A 23777-nucleotide genomic window follows, 5' to 3' on the forward strand; every position below is an offset into this window, starting at 1 on the left:
CAAAGGCGTGAAGCTGGGGCGCCTGACGGCAAGCACTGCTTAAAGGCTTGCCCAGGGCCACCCGGGGAGGCCAAGAGCTGGAATTCAGGACTCCGCCTTCAATTCAGAGCTCCTTTCTCCAGGACTAGAAAAGGTTATTCCAGAGACTGAACTTGCATCCAGAAGCCCAGGACATCCTAGTCTTCCCGCATCCGGCCTATTAGAGCGACCAATGAAAACTACAAATTCCAGCATGCGTTGAGTCGCGGACTGCCCTCGCGCTCCCGCCGGCTCCAACCATCCCTCTGCTCCTCATTGGCTCGCAAGCCTAACGTGCTGTTCCGTGACTGGTTACAGCTCTTGTCGCTCGTAAGAACCCATTGCTGGGGCTGGCCGGCCTGTGCCTTGGAGCCTCTAAGGAGATGGAACTGCACTCAACCAGGATGAGAGGCTGCCCGACCAATGCAGCTGCCGCCCCCTCTGCTGCAGAGGCTTTGCTTTTTGACTCCCTGGTGACCCTAAAGTTGAAGAGCTTCCGGCCGGAGGCCATTAGATGGGACACCCGGAAGGCGGAACTTCTAGGGCGGAAGTGGCCGAGAGGCGAGGAGAATGGCGGCGGAAGGCTGGATTTGGCGTTGGGGCTGGGGCCGGCGGTGCCTGGGAAGGCCTGGGCTTCCCGGCCCCGGCCCTGGCCCCACTACACCTCTCTTTCTTCTTTTGTTGCTGGGGTCTGTGACTGCGGATATAACTGACGGCAACAGTGAACATCTCAAGCGGGAGCATTCGCTCATTAAGCCCTACCAAGGTGAAGCCCTTGTGGTGGGAATGAGTGAAGAGTGAGGGCGAGGCTGAACAGGGCTGGGGGAAGGCGTGCCGTTTCTCCTGAGCAGAGCACCTCTGTGGGTCTCCTGCCTCTGGCGAGGTCAGTCCTGGCGTGGCCTCTTAGCACCTGTCTCTTCCCACAGGGGTCGGTTCCAGCTCTATGCCCCTCTGGGACTTCCAGGGCAGTACTATGCTCACGAGCCAGTACGTACGTCTGACCCCTGACGAGCGCAGCAAAGAGGGCTCTATCTGGAACCACCAGGTGAGTGGTTCTCAAGAGGACAGGCTTACTGTTCGGTTGGCTGCTAGGCCCTGCCTCCCGAGCAGCAGAGACCCGAGCTTGGTTTATAGGTTTGCACCTCCGTCCCTGGCCTTTTCCTTATCTTGGTCACACCCACCAATAATGAGAAGCGATGGGTATTGTGTCACGAGCTGAGTTTGACAATTTTCATCCTCCTCACTTCCTTTAAAAGCCATGCGAGATGAGTAATGTTATCTCCATTTTACCCACTAAGAAGCTAAGACTCAGGTTTGAAAGTGTCTTGCCCAAAGTTACGTAGCCAGAAGGTAGTGGAACTGTCAGGCTGTCTGACTTGAACCCCCTCAGTAGTGGGAAGAACCAAGCGAACTGGATCTTTATTGGGTGTTTTGCTGTGTGTTAGGCACTGACCTTGCCATGCCTTACTGCATTTAATTTTCAAACAAGCTGTTTGAAATAGATGGCTTTCATAACTATACAAAAATAACACAGCTAGCAAATGACATAAACAGTATTTAAACTCTGATTTGTCTGAGCTCTAAGCCCAGCAGTTCTCTCGATGTACCTGACTCTTCACCTGGACAATGGGGGAACCCCTTAGAACCCCTTTTCCAGTGCTTGGTTGAGGGTCTTGTCATCAGTAGTGTGGAGGGACTGGACCTGTAGGCAGTTTTAGTGCCTGTGACTTTTGCCCCAGAGTATGTAATATGTGAGCAGTGGCCAACGACAGCTGCTACACAGACTCCACACTGAGGCAGTCAAGGTGAGGAAAAAGGGGAAAGAAGAATAATTTGGGGCTGGGTTACAGCTTGGAGCGGGACCTGCTCCTGCCCCAGCTTGCCTGATTTCAACCCTTCCCATGGCTTAAGCTGTTGGCCAGTGTTCTATTTTTCTCCATCACCGTGCTCTCTGGTCCCTGCTGGTTGACTTTCTTGTTTAGTTCTGGGAACTCACACTGTCTTTGTGTTGCCTGGTCTGCCCGTCCCCTCAGCTCCTCCTCTCCTTCCTGCCCCGAGCCTCCACACTGCTGTTAGTGGCATCTGGGGATACTTTCTTCAGCTTTCACTCTGATCCTCAGAGCCTGGAGTCCCCTGTGAAGGGGTAAGCATGCATTATGTCTGCACAATCTGGCCCCTGGTGCATCTCCAGTCAGTTCTCTCTGTTAATTTTGTTCCAGCCTCCCTGGCTGCCTTCTTGCCTCAGGACCTTTGCACCTGTTGTTCCCTCTGTCTGGGACACTGCCTCCTGGCTCCTCATGCCTGCTTGGTTCTTTCTCATCTGTTAAGTCTCAATTCAAGTGCCACCCACGCAGACACTTCTTCATTAACCACCCTGTCTCCCCCGAGTCACATTCTGTCACATTATTCTGTCTTAGGGCTTTCAGATATTTTAAAGAAATGATAATGCATTATTGCATTATTATATACAATAATGCATTATTATATTTTTCATGGAAATGAGTTCAGTATAGCATTATTATTATTATTTTTTAAAAGCAAGGTGCAAATAGTGCCGGAACTGTAGAAATCAGGATTAGCCACAAGTAATAGACACATCTAAGACAGTGGCTTAAATTTTGGTTGTAGATAGCTGATGGTTAGCATCATCCGTGGCTTGAGATGTCACAGGACTGAGAGGCTTCTGCACTTGCTTTCATCAAATTTTCAGTCTGGAATACAATTGTTTTGCCTTCCTCCACCTTTCTGTTTGACTCTGCTGATATTCCTGAAACATTTGGAGTGCTTCCTGTAAATTCCCGAAAGAAATTGCTTGGAAATCAGAATTTTCTGTTCAGTGTTTCCCAAGAACTGCCTCTTCCTTTAATGAGCCGGAGAGATGCTTCCTCAACTTTTCCCTTTTTTATCTCCTTCATTCACTCTATCGGGAGAGGGTAGAGGTGTGCACTCAGGCAAACATTCCCTGAACACCTGCTGTCTTCCGAGCAGCCATAAAACAGCTCCTGCTGTGGTGCGGGGGTGGGGTGGTCTAGATGAAGGAGTGGCTCAGAGGTGACTAGAACTCTTAAGTGCCTGGTGGCTGCAGCACAGGACCTGGGGAGGCTGCTCAGGCCCTATCCTTTTGGGGATCTTGTGCGGAGGCTGCGGCAGTAGTCTTTAAGCTTTTTTTTCTGTTGTAGCAAACTTTTTAAAAGTTGGCATCAAAAATTGTTTGTCATTAGGTTTAAGTATTTGCAAAGGATGACAGTATATTTTAAATATTGACATTTTAAAATGGAACTGTTCAGTATTTTAAGCATTCAGTGGAATCTAAATATTGCAATTTGATATCCACTTTTTTTTTTTTTTTTTGGAGACGGGAATCTTGTTCTATCACTCAGGCTGGAGTGCAGTGGCGCAGTCTCGGCTCACTCACTGCAACCTCTGCCTCCCTGGTTCAAGTGATTCTCCTGCCTCAGCCCCCTGAGTAGCTGGAATTACAAGTGTGCACCACCATGCCCAGCTAGTTTTTGTATTTTTAGTAGAGGTTTTTTTTTTTTTTTTTTTTTTTTTTAAGACAGTCTTGCTCTGTTTCCCAGGCTGGAGTACAGTGGTGCGATCTCAGCTCACTGCAACCTCCACCTCACGGGTTCAAGAGATTCTCCTGCCTCAGCCTCCTGAGTAGCTGGGATTACAGGCGCACACTGCCATGTCCAGCTAATTTTTTGTATTTTTAGTAGAGATGAGGTTTTGCCATGTTTGCGAGGCTGGTCTCGAACTCCTGGCCTCAAGTGATCTGCCCACCTTGGCCTCCCAAAATGCTAGGATTACAGGTGTGAGCCACTGTGCCTGGCCAGTACATTGGTTTTTTAATTGAACTTGTATTTTCATTTCCACACAGAATTTTATCCTAATGCAATATACTTAATGCTTGAAAATGTTATTCATTAGCCTACCATATTCTTCTGCAAGTAAAATAAATATGATTTAAACTTTTTGATTTCATTGAGACGGTGAAACTCTTTTAATATTTTATTTGGGATTATTATAATTATCTGTACACACTTGATGAAAGTAAATGCATTACACAGTTTTTGAATAATTATAATACAAAAGTAAACATTTTTTGAAAGGTGAGATCTTAGTGGGATGTCACTCCCCCACCCCCATCTGAATGAATACTATTGTCAGACAAGTTCAGTACCACTTCCACTTTTTGTTTTTATGTACATGAATTCTGAGAAACTGTGTTCTCTTAAGTAGTAGATGGAGATAGGGTTATTTTTTAAATTTTAAATTTCTGTTAGAGGTGGGATCTTACTATTTTGTCCAGTCTTGTCTTGAACTCTTGGACTCAAACCATCTTCCTACCTCAGCCTCTGAGTATCTGGGACACAGGTGCTCACCACCACTGTGCCTGGCACAGAGGGAGTTTTGGTAGAGCAGCGTCACTGAATACTTGGCTCTTCTTATAAACCCAACGTCATGCAGTGATCTTTTATCAAAACTTTGGATGTCCTTTCAGCTGACTGTTGATTACATCTGCATTCTGTTTCATTGCAAGCAGAGATGTGGAAACTGCTTAACTGTAAAATAGCCTCTTATTGCCAGGTGATTCTGATGTAGTTGGCCTGGTGTAGGACCATGGCATTAATCTTTCTGTGCTCCCCAGGTGGGTTTGCTGTGGGTTAAGAACTGTGGTCATGTCATGTTTGTTCCCAGAAGCAGCTTCCGAATCATTTCCAGCCTGTGCCTTGCCTGCTTAAGATCCTCCAGAGGCCAGAGGCCTTCTATTGTCTGTATCATAGTATGTCTCTGCTAATCTGCAGTTTTTTTTTTTCTGAAACGGAGTCTCGCTCTGTCACCCAGGCTGGAGCGCAGTGGCCGGATCTCAGCTCACTGCAAGCTCCACCTCCCAGGTTTACACCATTCTCCTGCCTCAGCCTCCCGAGTAGCTGGGACTACAGGTGCCCGCCACCTCGCCCAGCTAGTTTTTTGTATTTTTTAGTAGAGACGGGGTTTCACTGTGTTAGCCAGGATGGTCTAGATCTCCTGACCTCGTGATCCGCCCGTCTCAGCCTCCCAAAGTGCTGGGATTACAGGCTTGAGCCACCGTGCCCAGCTAATCTGCAGTTTTAATCTGGGGTCATGGAGACTTTCTAAGGCCTGCATAGTCCTGGAGGTGTCAGTTTCCAGGTCCTCCACTGTCTCGTGTGCTCATTCCTGAAGCCAGCTTCCCCGCGAACATGCTGGGAATGGGTGTGTGGGTTTTCCTTTCCCACCTCCCTCACTCAGTTGCCCTTACGCTCTGAGGTCAGCCTCTCAGCAGCCTGGTCTTTCTTCAGGTTGTTGTCCCCAGGTGCAGAAAACTCCTGGGTGCCAGAGACCATTTGAAATTTGGTTTCTGGGCTGACTTTTGTATATGTGAGATATATTTTTTTAAAGTTTTCAAATATATGAGGTCTATTTTAGTTATCTTTTAAAATTGTTTATTATTGTTAGATAGCTGATGGAATTGCATCATGGTTAGGTTTTTTGGAAGCGTTTGGTTTGTGCTTATGAATGTGGGTTCTCTAGTTGTTGACTACAGCGTGCCATTTAGGTTCTTTAGCTTCCCAGGTGGGTCTGCTGTGCAGCCAGGGTTAAGATTGAGTTCAGATCTTCTATAGCCTTCCTCATATTTTTGTCTGCTCGCTTTTATTAGTTACTAAGAGAACTTTGTTAAAACTTTCTGTGTGTGGCTGGGCAAGGTGACATGTGCCTATAAGTCCCACATACTGGGGAGGCTGAGGCAGGAGGATTGCTTGAGCCAAGGAGTTCAAAACCAGCCCAGGCAACATAGTAAAACCCCATCTCAAAAAAAAAAAGTGTTAAAAAATTTCTGTATGTGAATTTGTCTGTATCTTTGTAGTTCTGTCAGTTTCTGTTTTATATGTTTTGAGGCCAAATTAGGTGCATTCAAACACTTAGGTTTATTATATCTCTAGGTAAATGGAATCTTTTATCATTAAGAACCCCTTTTTACATTTTGTTATTGGTATAGCTACAGAAGCTTGCTTTTTTTTTTTTTTTAAACAACCAGTAATCAATATGAAAATAGTCGACTTTAATATCTGTAATGGTGACTGCCACCTCAATTCCTGGCTCAATACTGAGGGAAGGAGTCCGCTTAATCTCAGAAGGACTGTGCAGGTCAGTGAGCTGCTTGTGGATTCTCATCTGGAAAAGATCCCATGTGTTAGAACCTTCACAAAGAGTTTTTCTTGTGGTGATTCTCGAAGCCTTGGTAGGCACCCCAGCTGGTCCTTTCACTTTGAGATTGTTTCCCTTTGCTCCTCTGATCAAGTCAGCACACACCTTCTCCGGGGATTTTACATTGCAGCTCATTAAAGTGATTCCGATTCAGTGAACTGTCACCTCTGGCTCCGTGGGTTTTTTTCTGGTATTTTTAAAGCCATGGGTAGGCCGGGTGCAGTGGCTCATGCCTGTAATCCCAGCACTTTGGGAGGCCAAAGCAGGCAGATTACCTGAGGTCAGGAGTTTGAGACCTTCCTGGCCAACATGGTGAAACCCTGTCTTTACTAAAAATACGAAAATTAGGCCAGGTGCAGTGATTCACGCCTGTAATCCCAGCACTTTGGGAGGCCGAGGTGGGCGGATCACGAGGTCAGGAGATCGAGACCATCCTGGCTAGCAAGGTGACACCCTGTCCGTACTAAAACTACAGAAATTAGCCGGGCGTGGTGGCGGGCGCCTGTAGTCCCAGCTACTCGGAAGTCTGAGGCAGGAGAATTGCTTGAACCGGGGAGGAAGAGGTTGCAGTGAGCCGAGATCACACCACTGCACTCCAGGTTGGGTGACAGCGAGACTCTGTCTCAAAAAAAAAAAAAATAATAACATAAATAAATAAATGCCATGGCTGCTGCAAGGCTTCCTGACTAACTTGTTCCTCAGCCAGAGCAAACAGTGCTGAGGCAGGAGCAGGAGCGGGCGGACCACAGCTCTGCACCACCTGTGTCCGTGTCTTCCTCAAAGAGCAGAAGCTTGCTTTTGGTTAGTGTTTGCATAGCATGGTTTTTCTGTCCTTTTACTTTTTCTCATTTCTTTATGTTTTAGGGTTTTTTCTTATAAATGGCATATTACTAGGTTTTAGGGGTGTTATTTTTGTTGTAAATTCATATAACATAAAATTTACCATTTTAACCTTTTTTTAAATCTTTAAATCCATTAATTTATGAAACTGTTTTCTTCAGTAGGCTACACATTGACATTGAAACAGTGGCTTGCTTTTTTTTTATTTAAAACAAACAAACAAAAAACAGTGTCTTAATCAGCCACCTAGGCTGGAATGCAATGGTGTGATCACACCTCACTGCAGCCTCGGTCTCCTGGGCGTGATTGTCCCACCTCAGACCTCAGCCTCCTGAGTAGCTGGGACTACAGGCGCACACCACCATGCCTGGCTAATTTTTTTTTTTTTGGTAGAGGTGGAGTTTCGCCATGTTGCCTAGCCTGGTCGTGAACTCTGGGCTCAAGCAATCCACCCATCTTGGCCTCCCAGACTGCTGGGATTACAGGCATGAGCCCACTGCGCCCAGCCTAACAATGCCATTTAAAAGATGTAATGGCTATCTAAAAAAATGTTTTGACTGTTGTACTTATGTATCTGCACATGCAAGAAAATTAAATTTCTCAAATATTTATTTTTTTAATTTTTTTTGTGGAAACAGGGTTTCACTCTGTTGCCCAGGCTGGAGTACAGCGGCGTGATCTCAGCTCACTGCAACCTCTGCCTCCTGGGTTCAGGTGATTCTCCTGCCTCAGCCTCCCTGGTAGCTGGTACTACAGGTGCCTGCCACCGCACCCGGCTAATTTTTGTATTTTTAGTAGAGACGAGGTTTCACTATGTTGGCCAGGCTGGTCTTGAACTCCCGACCTCAGGTGATCTGCCTGCCTGTCTCCCAAAGTGCTGGGGTTATGGTGTGAGCCACCACATCTGGCCAAATGTCTGAAATATTTCTATTGTGATAAAATGTATGTAACACAGGCTGGGCGCGGTGGCTCACGCCTGTAATCTCAGCACTTTGGGAGGCTGAGGTAGGTGGATCATGTGGTCAGGAGATCAAGACCATCCTGGCCAACATGGTGAAACCCTGTCTCTACTAAAAATACACAAAATTAGCTGGTCGTAGTGGCATGTGCCTGTAATCCCAGCTACTTGGGAGGCTGAGACAGGAGAATCCCTTGAACCAGGGAGGCAGAGGTTGCAGTGAGCTGAGATCACACCACTGCACTCTAGCCTGGCGACAGAGCAAGACTCTGTCTCCAAAAAAAAAAAAAAGTATGTAACAAAGTGTACCATTGTAACCAGTTTTTAAAATTAAAAAACTTTTTTTTTTTTAGAGACAGGGTCTCACTCTGTCACCCAGGCTGGAGTGCAGTGGCACAATCCTAGCTCATTGCAACCTCAAACTCCTGGACTCCAGTGATCCTCCTGCTTAGTCTCCTGAGTAGCTGGGATTACAAGGCATGTGCTACTGTGCCTGGCTAATTTTTTTTTTTTTTTAATTTTTTGTAGAGATGGGTTCTCACTATGCTGCCTGGGCTGATCTCGAACTCATGGCCTCAAGCAATCCTCCCGGCTTGGCCTCCCAAAGTGCTGACATTATAGGCGTGAGCTACTGCGCCTGACCCATTTTAACCATTTTTAAGTATACAGGTCAGTGGCATTAAGTGCATTCACATTGCTGTGTAGCCATCACCACCGTCCCTCTCCAGAACTCTTTCCTCGTCCCAACTGAACCTCTCTACCATTTAACAATCACTCCCATCCCCACAGTCCCTGGTAACCACCATTCTACCTCATCTCTATGAATTTGACTGTTCTAGGCATCTCATATAAATGGAGGCATACAATATTTGTCTTCTTTGTCTGACTCATTTTACGGAGCATATCTTCAGTGTTCCTCCATACTGTAGTATATATCAGTACTGCATTCCTTTTTGTTGCTGAGTAATATTCGTGTGTGCATATGTGTGTGTGTGTGTGTGTGCATGTGTGTGTGTCTAGACCACATTCTGTGCATTCATTCATCTGTTCGTAATGGACACTTGGGTTGTTTCCATCTTTTGCCATTGTGAATAGTGCTGCTGTGAAAGCTGGTATACAGGTATCTGAATCCTACTTTCAGTTCTTTTGGGTATATACCCAGGAAGGAGAATCTCTGGATCATATGATCATTCTATTTTTAATTTTTTGAGGACTACCAAACTGTTTTCTATAGCAACTGCACTATTTTACATTCCCACCAGGAGTGCACAAGGATTCCAATTTCTCTACATCGTTGCCAACATTAGTTATTATTTATTTATTTATTTGTTTGTTTGTTTATTAAGATGAAGTCTCATTCTGTCGCCAGGCTGGAGTGCAGTGGTGTGATCTCGACTCACTGGCACCTCTGCCTCCCAGGTTCAAGTGATTCTCCTGCCTCAGCCTCCCGAGTAGCTGGGATTACAGTCACCTGCCACCCCGCCCAGCTAATTTTTGTATTTTTAGTAGAGATAGGGTTTCACCATGTTGGCCAGGATGGTCTTGATCTCTTGACCTCGTGATCTGCCCGCATTGGCCTATCAAAGTGCTGGGATTACAGGCATGAACCACCGCGCCCAGCCTTATTTATTTTTAAAATAATAACCGTTTCAGGCCCGGCGCAGTGGCTCATGCTTGTAATCCCAGCACTTTGGGAGGCCGAGGCAGGCGGATTGGCTGAGCTCAGGAGTTCAGAATTACCCTGGGCAACATGGTGAAACCTAGTCTCTACTAAAATACAAAAAAATTGGCTGGGCATTGTGGCGCACGCCTGTAATCCCAGCTACTCGGGAAGCTGAGCCAGGAGAATTGCTTGAGCCCAGGAGGCGGAGGTTGCAGTGAGCTGAGATCATGCCATTGCACTCCAGCTTGGGTGACAGAGTGAGACTTTGTCTCAAAAAATAATAATAATAATTTTTTAAAAATAACCATTCCAATGGTTGTGAAGTGGCATCTCATTATGGTTTTTATTTGCATTTCCCTAATGGCTAATGATGTTGAGCATTTTGTTATACTTAGTGACCATTTGTATGTCTTCTCTGGAGAAATGTCTATTCATGTCTATTATGTGTTTTTGAGTTGGATTTTTTTGGTCAGTTTTTTAGGGTTTCTTTTCTTTTCTTTTTTTTTTTTTTTGAGATGGAGTCTCGCTCTGCTGCCCAGGCTGGAGTGCAGTGGCCGGATCTCAGCTCACTGCAAGCTCCGCCTCCCGGGTTTACGCCATTCTCCTGCCTCAGCCTCCCGAGTAGCTGGGATTACAGGCGCCCGCCAACTCACCCGGCTAGTTTTTTGTATTTTTAGTAGAGACGGGGTTTCGCCGTATTAGCCAGGATGGTCTCGATCTCCTGACCTCGTGATCCACCCGTCTCGGCCTCCCAAAGTGCTGGGATTACAGGCTTAAGCCACCGCGCCCGGCCTAGGGTTTCTTTTTTTTTTTTTTTTTTTTGAGACAGAGTCTTGCTCTGTTGCCCACGCTGCAGTGCAGTGGCCGGATCTCGGCTCACTGCAAGCTCCGCCTCCTGGGTTCACGCCATTCTCCTGCCTCAGCCTCCCAAGTAGCTGGGACTATGAGGCGCCCGTCACCATGCCCAGATAACTTTTTTTTTTTTTTAGTAGAGACAGGGTTTCACCGTGTTAGCCAGGATGGTCTCGATCTCCTGGCCTCATGATCCACCCGCCTCGGCCTCCCAAAGTGTTGGGATTACAGGCGTGAGCCACCGTGCCTGGCCTAGGGTTTCTTTATATATTCTAGATATTAATCCCTTATCAGATGTGTGATTTGCAAATATTTTCTCCCATTCTGTGGGTTGTCTCTTCACTCTTTTGGTCATGTTCTTTGTTGTACAAAAGTTTTTAGTTTTGGTGAAGTCCAATTTATCTTTTTTTTTTTTTTTTGGTCTATGCTTTTGGTGCTATATCCTAGAAATCATTACTAAATCCAGTGTCATGAACATTTTTCCCTAGATTTTCTTCTAAGAGTTTTGACGGGTTTTTTTGTTTGTTTATTGTTTTTTGAGGCAAGGTCTCATTTTGTTGCCCAGGCTGGAGTGCCGTGGCATGAACACGGCTCAAAGCTGCAGCCTTGACCTCTCCAGCTCAAGTGATCCTCCTGCCTCAGCCCCACAAGTAACTGGGACTACAGGCATGTGCAGTCAGGCCCAGCTGATTTTCGTGTTATTTTGTAGAGATGAGTTTTCACCATGTTACCTGGGCTAGTCTTGAACTTCTGAGCTGTGGTGATCCACCTGCCTCAGCCTCCCAAAGTGTTTCAGATTACAGGTGTGAGCCACCGCAACTGCCCAGGTTTTAGCTCTTAAGTTTAGATCTCTGATCCTTTATATACTTATTATTTTTTATAGAGATGGGGTCTTGCTATGTTGCCCAGGCTGGTCTTGAACTCCTTGGCTCAGCAAGCCTCCCATGATGGCCTCCCAAGGTGCTGGGACTATAGGTATGAGCCACTGCACCTGGCCTCTTTACTTTTCAAATTAAACTCTCTATTTTGATATAATTATAAGTTCACATGCAGTTATAGGAAATAATACAGAGATCGTAGGTGCCCTTAGGTTTTGTTTTTTTATTTAGCATTTAGTCCATTTACATTTAATGAAATAGTGATACATTTGGGTTTAATCTGCTATCTTACTCTTTATTTTCAAAGTGCCTATTCTCTGTTCATTTTTCTCTCTACTTTTAGGTTAATTTTTATTATCCTATTTTTCCTCTTCTATTAGCTTGAAAGTTATATGCTCTTTTCTCAATTTTAAGTGGTCACCCTAGAATTTATAGTAGGCATTCGTGTTTTACCAAAATCTAATGATAGTATATACTTTACCTTCTTCCTGGACAGTGCAAGGATCCTAACACACTTCAACTCCATTTATTGTTGTCATTTATTTTAATTATTTCTGTTTTATATCACACAACCCATTGTTTTATGTAGTCAGATATTTAGATTTTTACCCTTATAGTCACTGTATTTGTTGTTCTTCATTCCTTCTGGAATCTGACTTTACATCTGGAGGGGGATCATTTTCTTTCTCCCTGAAGAATGAAAGCATGAGTCTGCTAATGAATTCTTTTGGTTTTTGTTTGTTTGTCTCAAAATATCTTTTTTTTTTGAGACGGAGTCTTGCTCTGTCACCCAGGCTGGAGTGCAGGGGTGCGATCTTGGCTCACTACAAGCTCCACCGCTCAGGTTCACGCCAGTCTCCTGCCTCAGCCTCCCAAGTAGCTGGGACTACAGGCACCCAACACCACGCCCAGCTAATTTTTGTTGTAATTTTTAGTAGAGATGGGGTTTCACCATGTTAGCCAGGATGGTCTCGATCTCCTGACCTTGTGATCCACCCGCCTCGGCCTCCCAAAATGCTGGGATTACAGGCGTGAGCCACCGCGCCTGGCCTCAAACTATCTTAATTTTACCTTAATTCTTGAAGGATGCATTTGCTGAGTATAGAATCCCATGCTGGCTGTTACCTTCCTGTATCTCCAAACATATCATTCATCTGCCTTCTTGCTCCCACTGTTTCCGTTGTGAGGCCAGGTATCAGGCTTATTATTGCTCCTTTGAGGTCATCTCTTTTTTCCCTCTGGTTGCTTTTTCTTTAAGATTATTATTATTTTTTTATGGTGGGGTGCAGTGGCACAATCTCGGCTCACTGCATCCTCCACCTCCCAGGTTCAAGCAGTTCTCCCACCTCAGCCTCCCAAGTAGCTGGGATTACAGGCACGCACCACCACGCCTGGCTAATTTTTGTATTTTTAGTAAGAGACGGGGTTTCACCATGTTGGCCATGCTGGTCTCGACCTCAAGTGATCCACCTGCTTTGGCCTCCCAAAGTGCTGGGATTATAGGCGTGAGCCACTGCACCCGGCCAAGATGATCTGTTTTTAAGGGGAACAATAGACACTCCAGACTAACTAGATGGGGGAGGACGTGATTTGAAAAACTACCTACTGGGTAATGTTCTCTCTGCCTGGGTGTATTATACCCATGGAGCCTGCACATGGAGCCCCTGTATCTAAAATAAAAGTTGAAATTGAAAAGAAAGAAAAAATGCTTTTGTGGCACAAGTTCTCAGGATTGCCTGGGGCTGTGCCATGGGGAAAGAAATTAGAAAAAAATACTTTCATGTTAAAAAACTATCTGTTTTTATTGTTTGTTTGTTTCCTCTATCCCTCCCTTCTTTTTTTGTGCCTAACTATGGTTTTCTTTTTAGTCATCTCCTTTGGTGTGTAGGACTTTTAAAGTTTGTGGCAGGTCTTTGAATCAGCTTTAGTAAGTGCTTAGATATCTTTAAATATTTCTTTGCCCTAATCTCTTACATCTTACTTAGGAATCCCAATTATATGAGTCTTAGTCTCTCTCACTGTTTCCTCCATCTCTTACCCACAATTCTGTATCTTCCATTCTTTTGTGCTCTCGGGGACTCGGCCTAGGTTTTGTTATCTGGGTTCCTGGTGCCCAGAGTGGGAGCAGTGAGTCTGGCATCAGTGAATGAATGAACCATATTGCATCGGGATACAGTGTGTTTTTATTTTTTATTTTTTTGTGATCACAGAAGTAATGTGTTTATTGTATGTTATTCAAACATGGTAAACAGTCGCCATAATCCCCCTCCCAGAATTACCCATCATTAATACTGCTTCATGTTCCTTTACTCCTGTGTTCATTTCTCTTCATCCTCATCTGCATTGGACATTAATGGTCTTTTTCACAGTTGCCCATCTGACAGGTCAGCATCTTGTTTGGGTTTGCCTTTCTGATGGGTGTTTGTTTAATCACTTGCTTACATACCCATCTGCAGATTTCCTGAAAGTGGATACTTGTCACCGTATGTGTTGACACCTTAGTTTTCACAAACGACTTCCTGATGGGGAAGGCCAGGCTTTCTCCCTTGCCATAGGCAGCGACCATCCCTGCCCCAGCTCACACGGTGCTGCCCTTGAGCCCCAGAGCACGACCCTGACCAGCTCTCATCCCCAGCGCTGGTACCACACTTAGGCTGGGCTAGGGAGGTGAACTGGTGGTGGGCTGGGTTTTGGAGTCAGCCAGACCTGGGCTAGAGGCCCAGCAGCACTGACCTGGCCTGATTTTCCTCACTTGGGAAGGCTGGTTAGCAGGGTAGGCAGCAGGTGTGGGTGGCCAGAAAGGGGCTGGTGCAATTTATGTGAAAGGCCTGCAGGCCCGGGGAAGTACCGAAGGCAGAGCAGAGCTCTCGGAGTCAGAAAGCCCTGGGCGTGAATCAGACAGTCCACTGAGCTGCTGTGGACAAGTTGTTACACCTCTGAATTTGTTTTCCTGTAAAATATGTCGCTCAAATAGGAGTAGTAACCTCTGTACAAGGTTCCAGGGCAAGAGCAGCAGGGATGGAGAGGCAATGGCTGGTGAGTTTGGCTGGTAACGAGGGTGAACTGTGTGGCGGCCACCTGCTCAGGAGCAGCCTGGGGCCTGCGGGTGGGGTCTGGGCCTCAGGCAGCCTTGGGACACTGTGGCCTCCCCCACCTCACCTGGTGCCCAGCAGTCTCTTACCTTCACGCTGAGAACATTTAGGGGTCTGTGGTCAGTAGCACTTGTGGACCTGTGCCAAGGAGTGCTCAGTCTTCGCTGGGGAGGGAAGAGAGGTCTGTGGGGCAGGGGCTGTGCCGGGGTTGCCTCCAGCTTGCTAGAAGGCCCCGGGGAGCTCTGAGCAGCCCGTTCTGCTCTCCCTCCAGCCCTGCTTCCTCAAGGACTGGGAAATGCACGTCCACTTCAAAGTCCACGGCACAGGGAAGAAGAACCTCCATGGAGACGGCATCGCCTTGTGGTACACCCGGGACCGCCTCGTGTCAGGTGGGCCCTGTGGGGCCCCAGGCCGGGGGTGGGCACGGGCATGGCTGCTGGCCCCCCAGGGAGGTGGCGTGGGGCTGCCTGTGGCTCGTGGGGCCCAGCGTGTCTCCCGTTAGGAAAGTGCTGCTCCCGTGGATAAAGTCCTGTGCCTCTGGAAGGAGCCTGACTCTGGAAGGAAGGCTGCTGAGGGGAGAGGAGCAGCTGGGCCCTGCAGCTCAGCCCTACACCCTCGTTGGCCTGGGTTTACCATTTGAAACAGTTACTGTGCCGAACATGAAGACTGTGTGGCTGTGACTGCAGGTGGCCCACAGACCCGGAGGTGTTACCTCAGTGGCCCTCCACAGAGTGTTTGCTGCCCCGGTGTAGAGGATAGAGCCTCCGGAGTAGGGCTGTCTCCTGTGGCTCACTGTGTTTTGTAAGCCAGGCACCCCCTTGACACCTCCCTCAGTCCCCTCACAGTTCAGCCTTCAGACTTGAGTCCTCTGTGTCACACGCCTAGACTCCCCGCTTCTGGGGAGAAAGCCTCAGCTTTCTCCTTTCACCATCCCTTCTCTCTCGGTGAATGGCCATTGAGTTGGGCTCTCTTGCCGCCACCCACGTTGGCATTGTCTGCCTTTCTGGTACCCATGGGACAGCTCCCGTTTCTCCCATTGTGAGAGCATCTCCTTGTAATTCTAGGGCCTGTGTTTGGAAGCAAAGATAACTTCCACGGCTTAGCCATCTTCCTGGACACCTACCCCAATGATGAGACCACCGAGGTAGGCCCCGCTCTCTCCTGCTGAGCAGGAGAGGAAGGACTGGGCAGTTGGCTAGAGGAGGGGGTCCTGGGACTTCCGTGGTCCCGGCACGAGAGGAGCCTCCAGGGATTGGGGTGGCGGGTGCCCCTGCTCGCCCCACAGGCTGGGCTGCTTGTGGAGTAACCGGTGTCTTGGTCCCAGCGCGTGTTCCCGTACATCTCGGTGATGGTGAACAATGGCTCCCTGTCCTACGACCACAGCAAGGATGGGCGCTGGACCGAGCTGGCGGGCTGCACGGCTGACTTCCGCAACCGCGATCACGACACCTTCCTGGCTGTGCGCTACTCCCGGGGCCGTCTGACGGTGAGCCGGCTGGGCGGTGGGGACGGCAGCTGATGGGCCTGTGCCGATCCCACAGAGGCTCAGGAGGGCAGGCTGCTGTCCTGCGAGGTGCTTAGTGTGCTGGGCCCCACAGGTGATGACCGACCTGGAGGACAAGAACGAGTGGAAGAACTGCATTGACATCACGGGAGTGCGCCTGCCCACCGGCTACTACTTCGGGGCCTCCGCCGGCACCGGCGACCTGTCTGGTGAGTAGGCCGGGCCAGGCACTGGTTCCCAGGCCGACTCACCCTGAGGGACTGGGAGCTTTCCGTGCAGTTGATTGCCTGCCTTCGTGTGGTTTCTGGACTCAGCTGACTGTGGTTCCTCCTCTTCCTTTCGTCTGTAAATGGCCTGTCCCGGCCTCAGTCCTTGAACAGTCCCTTGGCAACCTTCCCCGTCAACAGGAGGCAATGGGTCAATTAGATTTGGGTGACGTAGATTCCCAGATTTATCTCCAGCTCAGACCGCTCCAGACCTGCTCAGCCCTTGTGCCCAGAGCTGAGGCCACGTCTTGCCCATCGGGATGTCGGTGGCACCTCTGCTCCTCTATTTGCTTGCTGTCTTTCCGGACCCTTTTTTCTCTCACATGGCACCTCTGGTCCATCAACAGTCCCTGTGGCTTTATTTTCACAGCATGTCCCACCGCTTTCCACCCCTCCCTGACTACCTGGAGGCTTCAGGCCACCAGTATCTCTCACTGGAGCCTCCCAAGTGATTCCCTCCTTCACCAGCCCCCAACAGTCTCCCCTGAGCACAGCAGCTAAGTAATTGCCTTAAGCCGGTGCGAGGCCTCCTGCTGCTCTGGTCAGAGCCCTGCAGGGGGCACCAGGGCCAGGGCCTCTGTGCCAGCCCTGCCACCTCTGGCTCCTCGCTCACTGCTCCCCCTGCCTACTGTGGCTTCCAGCTGCTCCCTGGATGCGCCTGTGCCCTCCTGCCCCAGCTGTTTCACCCTTGTCTCCGAGGGCCTTGCTCAGATGCCACCTCCTTAGCGCGGCCTTCCCTGATTCCCTTGTGGAACGTTGCGCCCCCTCCTGTAGTCCCCAACCCACTCCCCATCACCTTTGCCGGCTTTATTTTTCTTCATCGTATTTACCATCTTTGAATCTACCGAGTAATGAATGCTGTTGTCTCTGGCCCTCCTGCTCAATTGTAAGCTCTATAAATGGCTCTTGTTTGCCCCAGGGCAGGTGCTTGGTGAGCACTGGGGTGCCTCTAACCTGCTCAGGCCTCACTGGTCACCAGGCCATGGTGGCCTTGGCTGTGGTTCTCGGTCTCTCTTTGGGTCCCTGAGCAAGTGCCAGGCCCAGGGCCAGCTCCTGACCAGAACTGGCACCTGACACGGGGAACCTGACATGGGTGGTTTATGCTCAGGATGACCCATTCCAGGGCCTGTAGTCTGCTCACTGCCCAGGAGCCTCCCTCTCAGCAGAGAAGTGCTTAGGTCCACTCAGACCCCAGAACATCCATTGTTTGGGGGTTTTTCAGTCATACGCCCAGCAGAGGAGAGAAAGGTCTAGTAAGCACCCCTCCTGTCTTTCATAATTTCCAGCTCGTGCCTGGCTGGTTCTCCTCCTCCCACGGTTGCCTGGAACTTCGTCAGACTGTTTCAGCACTTGTCTTCAGAGGGTTCTCGATAGGAGCAGAGCAGCACCAGGGCTGTGGCCTGTGGCAGCTCTCACAGCTGTTGGGAGAGCCCAGCACAGAGTGGAAGAGGCGCCCTGAGGGGAGCCATGTCTGACCTCTGGTCAGGGGTCATCAGTGCCAGGCACCTTACGGGTGATGTCACCTGATATATTTTTAGGCAGATAGCTGTCTCGCTCCCTTTTTACTCAACCATTGGGAGTTTGAGAACTGAAGGGATTTTTCCTGAGATACGAGCAGGAAGCAGCAGAGCCCAGACGGGAACTGGGGCCTGACTCCAGGGCCTGACTCCAGGGCCGGTCCTTGTCCTACAGGGCCATTCGCTGTCTCTGAGGGCTGTGCATGTTCAGCTGTCACACTGCGCACCTGGCCGAGCTCTTGCTCAGTAGGTCCTCCCTTGGCTCCAGAGATTCGTGCTCCGTTAAACAAGGCCTTTCCTCAGATTCCAGTCCCAGGCTGACCAGGACCCACGTGTTGACTTTGAGCCTCAGCTTCCTTGTCTCCACAATGGAGTGATCCGTCAGTGTCAAGCCCGAGCTCTTTCCTGCCCATGCCATTGGACAGAACCTTTCCCCAGTCTCCTCAGGCACAGCCACTGGCCTCCGTTAGGCTCAGGCCCTTAGCTGGTTGCTGAGTTGTTTCCCTGCAGCCTGTATGTGGGTCTCTGTGACAAGAATGTCTGGGGGCTCCTGCCCTTGGGAGGCTCAGGCTTCTCAGCCAGTCACACAGTGACTGCTGGTCCTTCCTGGGTCTGTTTTTGAGCACGTACTCTGTAGGCAAGCCATCTTCTGTGTGGTGTAGTCTCGTACTTGCCATGGCAACCACACAGATGGAGATCATCACTCCTTTACACATGAGGAAACTGAGCCTCAAAGAGGGCATCAGACCCCAGGATTTAGACCCAGACGATTCTGCTTGTAAAGCCCTTACTGTTTTCTCTTCACTCTGCCTCCTCTCAGTTTTTTATTGCTGGGGACTGGAGGGAGCTGGGAAGAAAACAGGCCCTAGATGGGCAGGGCAGCCCTCTCCCCGGGGGCCTGGCAGGTTTACTGGTTGTGGCAGCAGCTTCCCTTAGGGGAGGGGCTTGGGCCACATGCCCTGAGGCTGGCCTCCAGGCTGTCACAGGTTTATTCTTGTCCTACAGACAATCATGACATCATCTCCATGAAGCTGTTCCAGCTGATGGTGGAGCACACGCCCGACGAGGAGAGCATCGACTGGACCAAGATTGAGCCCAGCGTCAACTTCCTCAAGTCGCCCAAAGGTGCGTGTGTACAGCCCCGCCCCGCCTGGGCCTGGGCGGCCTGACCTGGAATGGGGTGAAGCCAGCCTGGCAATCTTGTGGTCCAGTCGTGGTTGTGGTGATTGTGGTTTGGGCTCTTGAATCAACCCTGTCCTGGCAAGCGGCACTGGCTGGCCCTGTCTGAGCTCCTAGAGGATTGGCCTTGGATTATGTCAGCTCTGGCAAGTTTTTGAGTAAATGAATGAGGTGGAAGAGAACTCTGCAGAGTCAGTCCCTGAGGATATCATAGCCACGTGAGTGCCGTGGCAGCAAGCAGTGGCTGACCAGCAAATGTGTGAGTGGTGAGCCGGCGTCCTCCCTCCCTAGGCGCTGGGGCGGTGGCCAGCAGAGCCAGGGGGCTGGCTATGTTGGCCCCCCTGTCCCTTCTGTGAGCCGCCTGGAAGGAGGTCGTGCTGCTGGCCAAGGGATGGATTCCTTAGCTAGAAGGAGGGAGAAGGCAGGATTGGAAATTGGGTTTCTACAAAATCCGAAGCCTGGGTTCTTCCCATGGCACTAATTAGCTACCCCTTTCCTCACAGAGTGAACATTGTGGTTGGAATGAGGCACCTGTGTGTGGAGAAGTCCACCCTAAGAACCACAGATGCGTGCCTGGGGGTCCAGCCAGTGACACAAGTGTGCGCAGCGTGGGCTCTGTCCTAGCCCAGCCCTGGGTCCCAGTTTGGCTGCATCTTTCTGCTTTTCAGGAGAAGCCAGGATCCAGTGTTTTATGTGACAAATCACTTTTTTTTTTTTTTTTTGGGAGGGGACAGAGTCTCGCTCTGTCGCCCAGGCTGGAGTGCAGTGGTGCAATCTTGGCTCACTGCAAGCTCCGCCTCCCGGGTTCACACCATTCTCCTGCCTCAGCCTCCTGAGTAGCTGGGACTACAGGTGCGCGCCACCATGCCTGGCTAATTTTTTTGTATTTTTAGTAGAGACGGGGTTTCACCGTGTTAGCCAGGATGGTCTCAATCTCCTGACCTTGTGTTCCTCCCATCTTGGCCTCCCAAAGTGCTGGGATTACAGGCGTGAGCCACCGTGTGCAGCCAACAATTCACTTTTTAAAGATTCAGGTTATTTTGAAACGTTTCGGGGGCCACAAAAACCTTGCTGCAGCCTTTGGTCAGAGGGCTGCCAGCCGCTGGCTGCTTTCTGAGGAGGCACCTGCCTTGTCCACCCAGCATCCCAGGCAGCTGGCAAGGCAGGATGGACTCACTTTTAGATTCAATCCATTTGTTCCTTCGGATGTGATCAAAGCTGCCCTCTGTGCCTAGCTATGGGCTGGGTGCTGGAGACACGGAGGTCAGGCAGGCCCTGCCCCTGGGGCTCATTCTAGGGGCTGAGGCAGACAAGGAGACAGAGGGAGCTGCGGGAGCCCCGAGGCCGAGTGGCTTTCTGGGGAAGCGCCATCCCTAGGGACCTCCCGGTTCAGTCAGTGACTGCTGCTGTGGGTGTGTAGAGCAGAGGTGGGGGTGAGAGTGGCTGGTTCAGTCAGTGACTGCTGCTGTGGGTGTGTAGAGCAGAGGTGGGGTGAGGGTGGCCGGTAGGCCTGCTGGTGGCGGCTTGTGCAGGAAGGGAGGATGGGGTTGGCTTGTGGCTGGCAAGAGGGCGGCATGTGCACTGCTGAAAGGCAGGGCCCGGGCCCGAGGCCTGGGTGTGGGGATGCCTGAGGAGACTGCACAGTGTGGAGTCGGGGGCCGCAGTCAGGGAGGGAGGCAGAGTGGCAGAAATGGCCCAGCCAGACCCCAGCTCCTCTGCACACAGCCTGGAGAGCTTGGGAGAGTCAGTGTCTTCTCTCAGCTTGGACAAGGGAGCACACCAGAGGGCCCCATCCCAGGATGGGCAGGACCCGTGAGGACCCTGTGTGGAGGAGAGAGGCTGTGGGCTGGGGTGGAGTGTGGGACTCAGGTCCTGGGAGACCCTCCGTGGGGGCTGCCGAGAGTATCCAGCTGTGGGCTGGGGCAGCCTCCTGGGCCTCCCCTTATCCAGAGTTGGGCTTGGAGGAACCCAGGACTCTGGTTTTAACCGGCTTCCTGCAGCAGAAGGCAGCCCAGGCCTGAGCCGCTGGGGTCCCGGGTCCCTGGGGCTTGGTCCTCTCTCTGCCCTGCCCTGCCCTGGGGACTGCAGAGCTGGCTGGGATGGGCTTCACCTGACCTCTGCCCCTCCCCGGTGAGGGGAGTGAGTGCGACTGGCCTGTGCACCGTGGCCTGCTGTCCTGTTCCATCCCCACTGCCGTCCTGCAGCCCCTTGTTCCCCAGCCCGCGCTGCCGTTTCAGCTGCTGTTTCTTCTCCCCCAGACAACGTGGATGACCCCACGGGGAACTTCCGCAGCGGGCCCCTGACAGGGTGGCGGGTGTTCCTGCTGCTGCTGTGCGCCCTCCTGGGCATTGTCGTCTGCGCCGTGGTGGGCGCCATGGTGTTCCAGAAGCGGCAGGAGCGGAACAAGCGCTTCTACTGAGCGGCACCACCAGCGGGGCCTGCGCCTGGGCCCAGGAGCCAATGTGAACTTTTTTTTTTACTGGGATTATAGAAGAACAAGATGACCTTATTTCTTAACCGTTTCAAATAAATGATTAAAGTATTTTCATACATTTTGCTTCTTGCCCAGCAGGGACAGGTGGCAGAGCCGAGGCTCAGGGTCTGGCACCCCTACAGCTGGAGACGGAGGCTCTCCTGGGGCTGGCGTCTCAGTGCAGGAGTCTGTGCCTAGAGCTGGGCTGCAGCCCCTGCAGGCAGCTGTTGAACACTGGAGGGTCCCCCGGACCACACTGGGGTGGGCTCCTGAGGACGTGGGGAAGTGATTTTGTTTTGTGGCGTGTGGCATGTGTGGCGGCAGATGAGGCCTGAACTGGGAAACCCAGGCCTTCCTGTTCACCCTGAGCTGCTTCCTGAGACAGATGCTCAAGCGAGGCCGCAGGGTGGTGTGGTGGGGCCGAGGGTGACCGTTTGCTAAATAAAGTGAAATACCCAACCTCAGCCGTGTGACTGTCCTGAGGGGCTTGCTTTGCTTTCTTTTCTAATGACTTCCAGCCCACTAGGGCTGTAGAGCTTTCAGTTCGTCTGCTCTGGCCTGCACAGTCCCAGGAGGCTGGATGGGTTGCCCTGTTTCCCAGCTGGGGACACAGCTCTCAGAGGTCAAGGACAACTTGCCCAGTGTCACCTGGCAAGTGATGCTTTGGGGATGGGGCCCTGTGCTGTCACCCACATGCTCTGGGCCTCTGGGTGAAAGGATGGGTGGCACGGGTCACCATGTGGAGGCTTGGCTGGGCAGGCGGGTGCATTGATGGGGAACTCCGGCGGGCTCTGGGATGATGTGCAAGGGGCTGGTGGGGGCAGGAGGAGGGTGGGGTGGTTGTGGCAGTCCATCTGGGACACCTCGGGGGACAAAGATGGTAACGGGGAGTGGAGGAAAGGCAGCTGCTGAAGGCATGGCACCGTCCCCCGCAGCTTCCATAGTCATCGCCCCCAGCTGTGGCCTCTGCTGCCAGCCAGCTCTCGCACTGTGGAGCAGCACGTCCTGTCCCGTCCTAAGTCACCCATCTGGCTCTGATCCCGACTCTAGCCCTCCTTGGGGACCTTGCTGAGCCGATGATCTTGTCTTCCTCGTCCCCTTCCCACTCACTGTTCAGTTGCTTTTGAATCTACCACCTTAAAAGCAAAAGCTAGCCCGCCCTCCCTGCAGTAGCCAGGCTTTTGGTAATTAACACTATCAAATAGATTCTTATTGCAAAAAATATAGAGGGACACAAGTGAGAGTCAGCATTTCACCCTCTGTCCCTCATTCTCCAGAGTTCACTGGTCACTGTCACCCGCCTCTCGTGTCCTCTGTGTTTCCTCCTTCAGCAGGTTAGATGAGAGATTCCACACAGTGACTGAGAGGTTCGAGTTTGTGCTTCCTTCACAGGTTTGGGAGCCTGTTCATGAAGCCTGAAGAGTAATCATGATCCTCCTTATTGAAGTATTTAATTAACACTTTTCCCAAAACAGTTCCTTTCCTTGAAAAGGTGGCAGATCGTGTTTATGGTAGGCCCTGCTTCGGAGCGACTGAGGCACATTAACTCGTGTCATCCGCAAGGCTCACCCGTCAGGTGCCGGAGGGCTTTTAGGCCAGGTGTCTAGGGCCGAGGCCGAGAGCCTGGAGCTCTCCACGGCTGCTGCAGTCACACCATCAGCACCACACTCGCCAGACTTGATCTCTAACTTTTGACTCTAACTTGGTCTTCACTGAGTTCCTGAATTATTAGGCAAATTAGTGTCCTATACTGGATGTTTCTCAACCTTGGCTGCGAAGTTCCCTGGAGAACTGAAAAGAGCCTGCCTTGTTCTCCAGTTCTGGCTGAGTAAGTCAGGTGGAGCCGGGACAAGGGCAGTTTCAAAAGCCCCAGCAGTGGTTTTAACAACTACCCAAGCTTGAGCACGAGACGGAGTTGGGCCTCATGCTGTGGCAGCAGGTGTTAAAAGTGATCATGCTGGTCTCTACTTGGCTGTCACGGTGGGCACCCCTTTCCATTGGAACGTAGCCTTGTACCCAAGAAAAGTTGATTGTTTCAAAATTCATACCTAGGGGTACTTCCCTAGAATGATCCATGTATATTCTTATATCTGCATTTCACACCCGCAGGACCGTGATGCCATAATCTGTGTTTTTGCCATGTGTGTTTAAAACTTGGAGGTATTTCATCATACAAAAGTTAAACGTGAATGTGTGGCTACGGACCTGCCATGCGACGTGAGAAAGAGAGTATCACTGACACACTTGGATCCCTTTGTCTCCTGCCGAAGGTGGTTGCTGCAGAATCTGACTTTTTATGTCTTTCT

The 23777-nt window shown here is 50.5% G+C and overlaps 1 protein-coding gene and 1 pseudogene across 1 annotated transcript; one reads left to right on the plus strand and one right to left on the minus strand.

The window, feature by feature from the left end:
* The first annotated feature begins 378 nt into the window (after positions 1-378).
* Positions 379-21935, plus strand: LMAN2 (lectin, mannose binding 2). Its single transcript, XM_008015421.2, has 8 exons — positions 379-784; positions 945-1063; positions 14804-14921; positions 15597-15676; positions 15857-16018; positions 16131-16245; positions 18825-18944; positions 21257-21935. Exons 1-8 carry the CDS (start codon positions 589-591, stop codon positions 21415-21417), a joined length of 1071 nt encoding a protein of 356 aa, XP_008013612.2. The 5' UTR covers positions 379-588; the 3' UTR covers positions 21418-21935.
* LOC119621893 (small ribosomal subunit protein uS10-like) lies at positions 2353-6480 on the minus strand (annotated as a pseudogene).
* Positions 21936-23777: the final 1842 nt, after the last annotated feature.

Source organism: Chlorocebus sabaeus, chromosome 23, assembly GCF_047675955.1.
Source record: "Chlorocebus sabaeus isolate Y175 chromosome 23, mChlSab1.0.hap1, whole genome shotgun sequence".
Taxonomy (NCBI): Eukaryota; Metazoa; Chordata; class Mammalia; order Primates; family Cercopithecidae; genus Chlorocebus; species Chlorocebus sabaeus.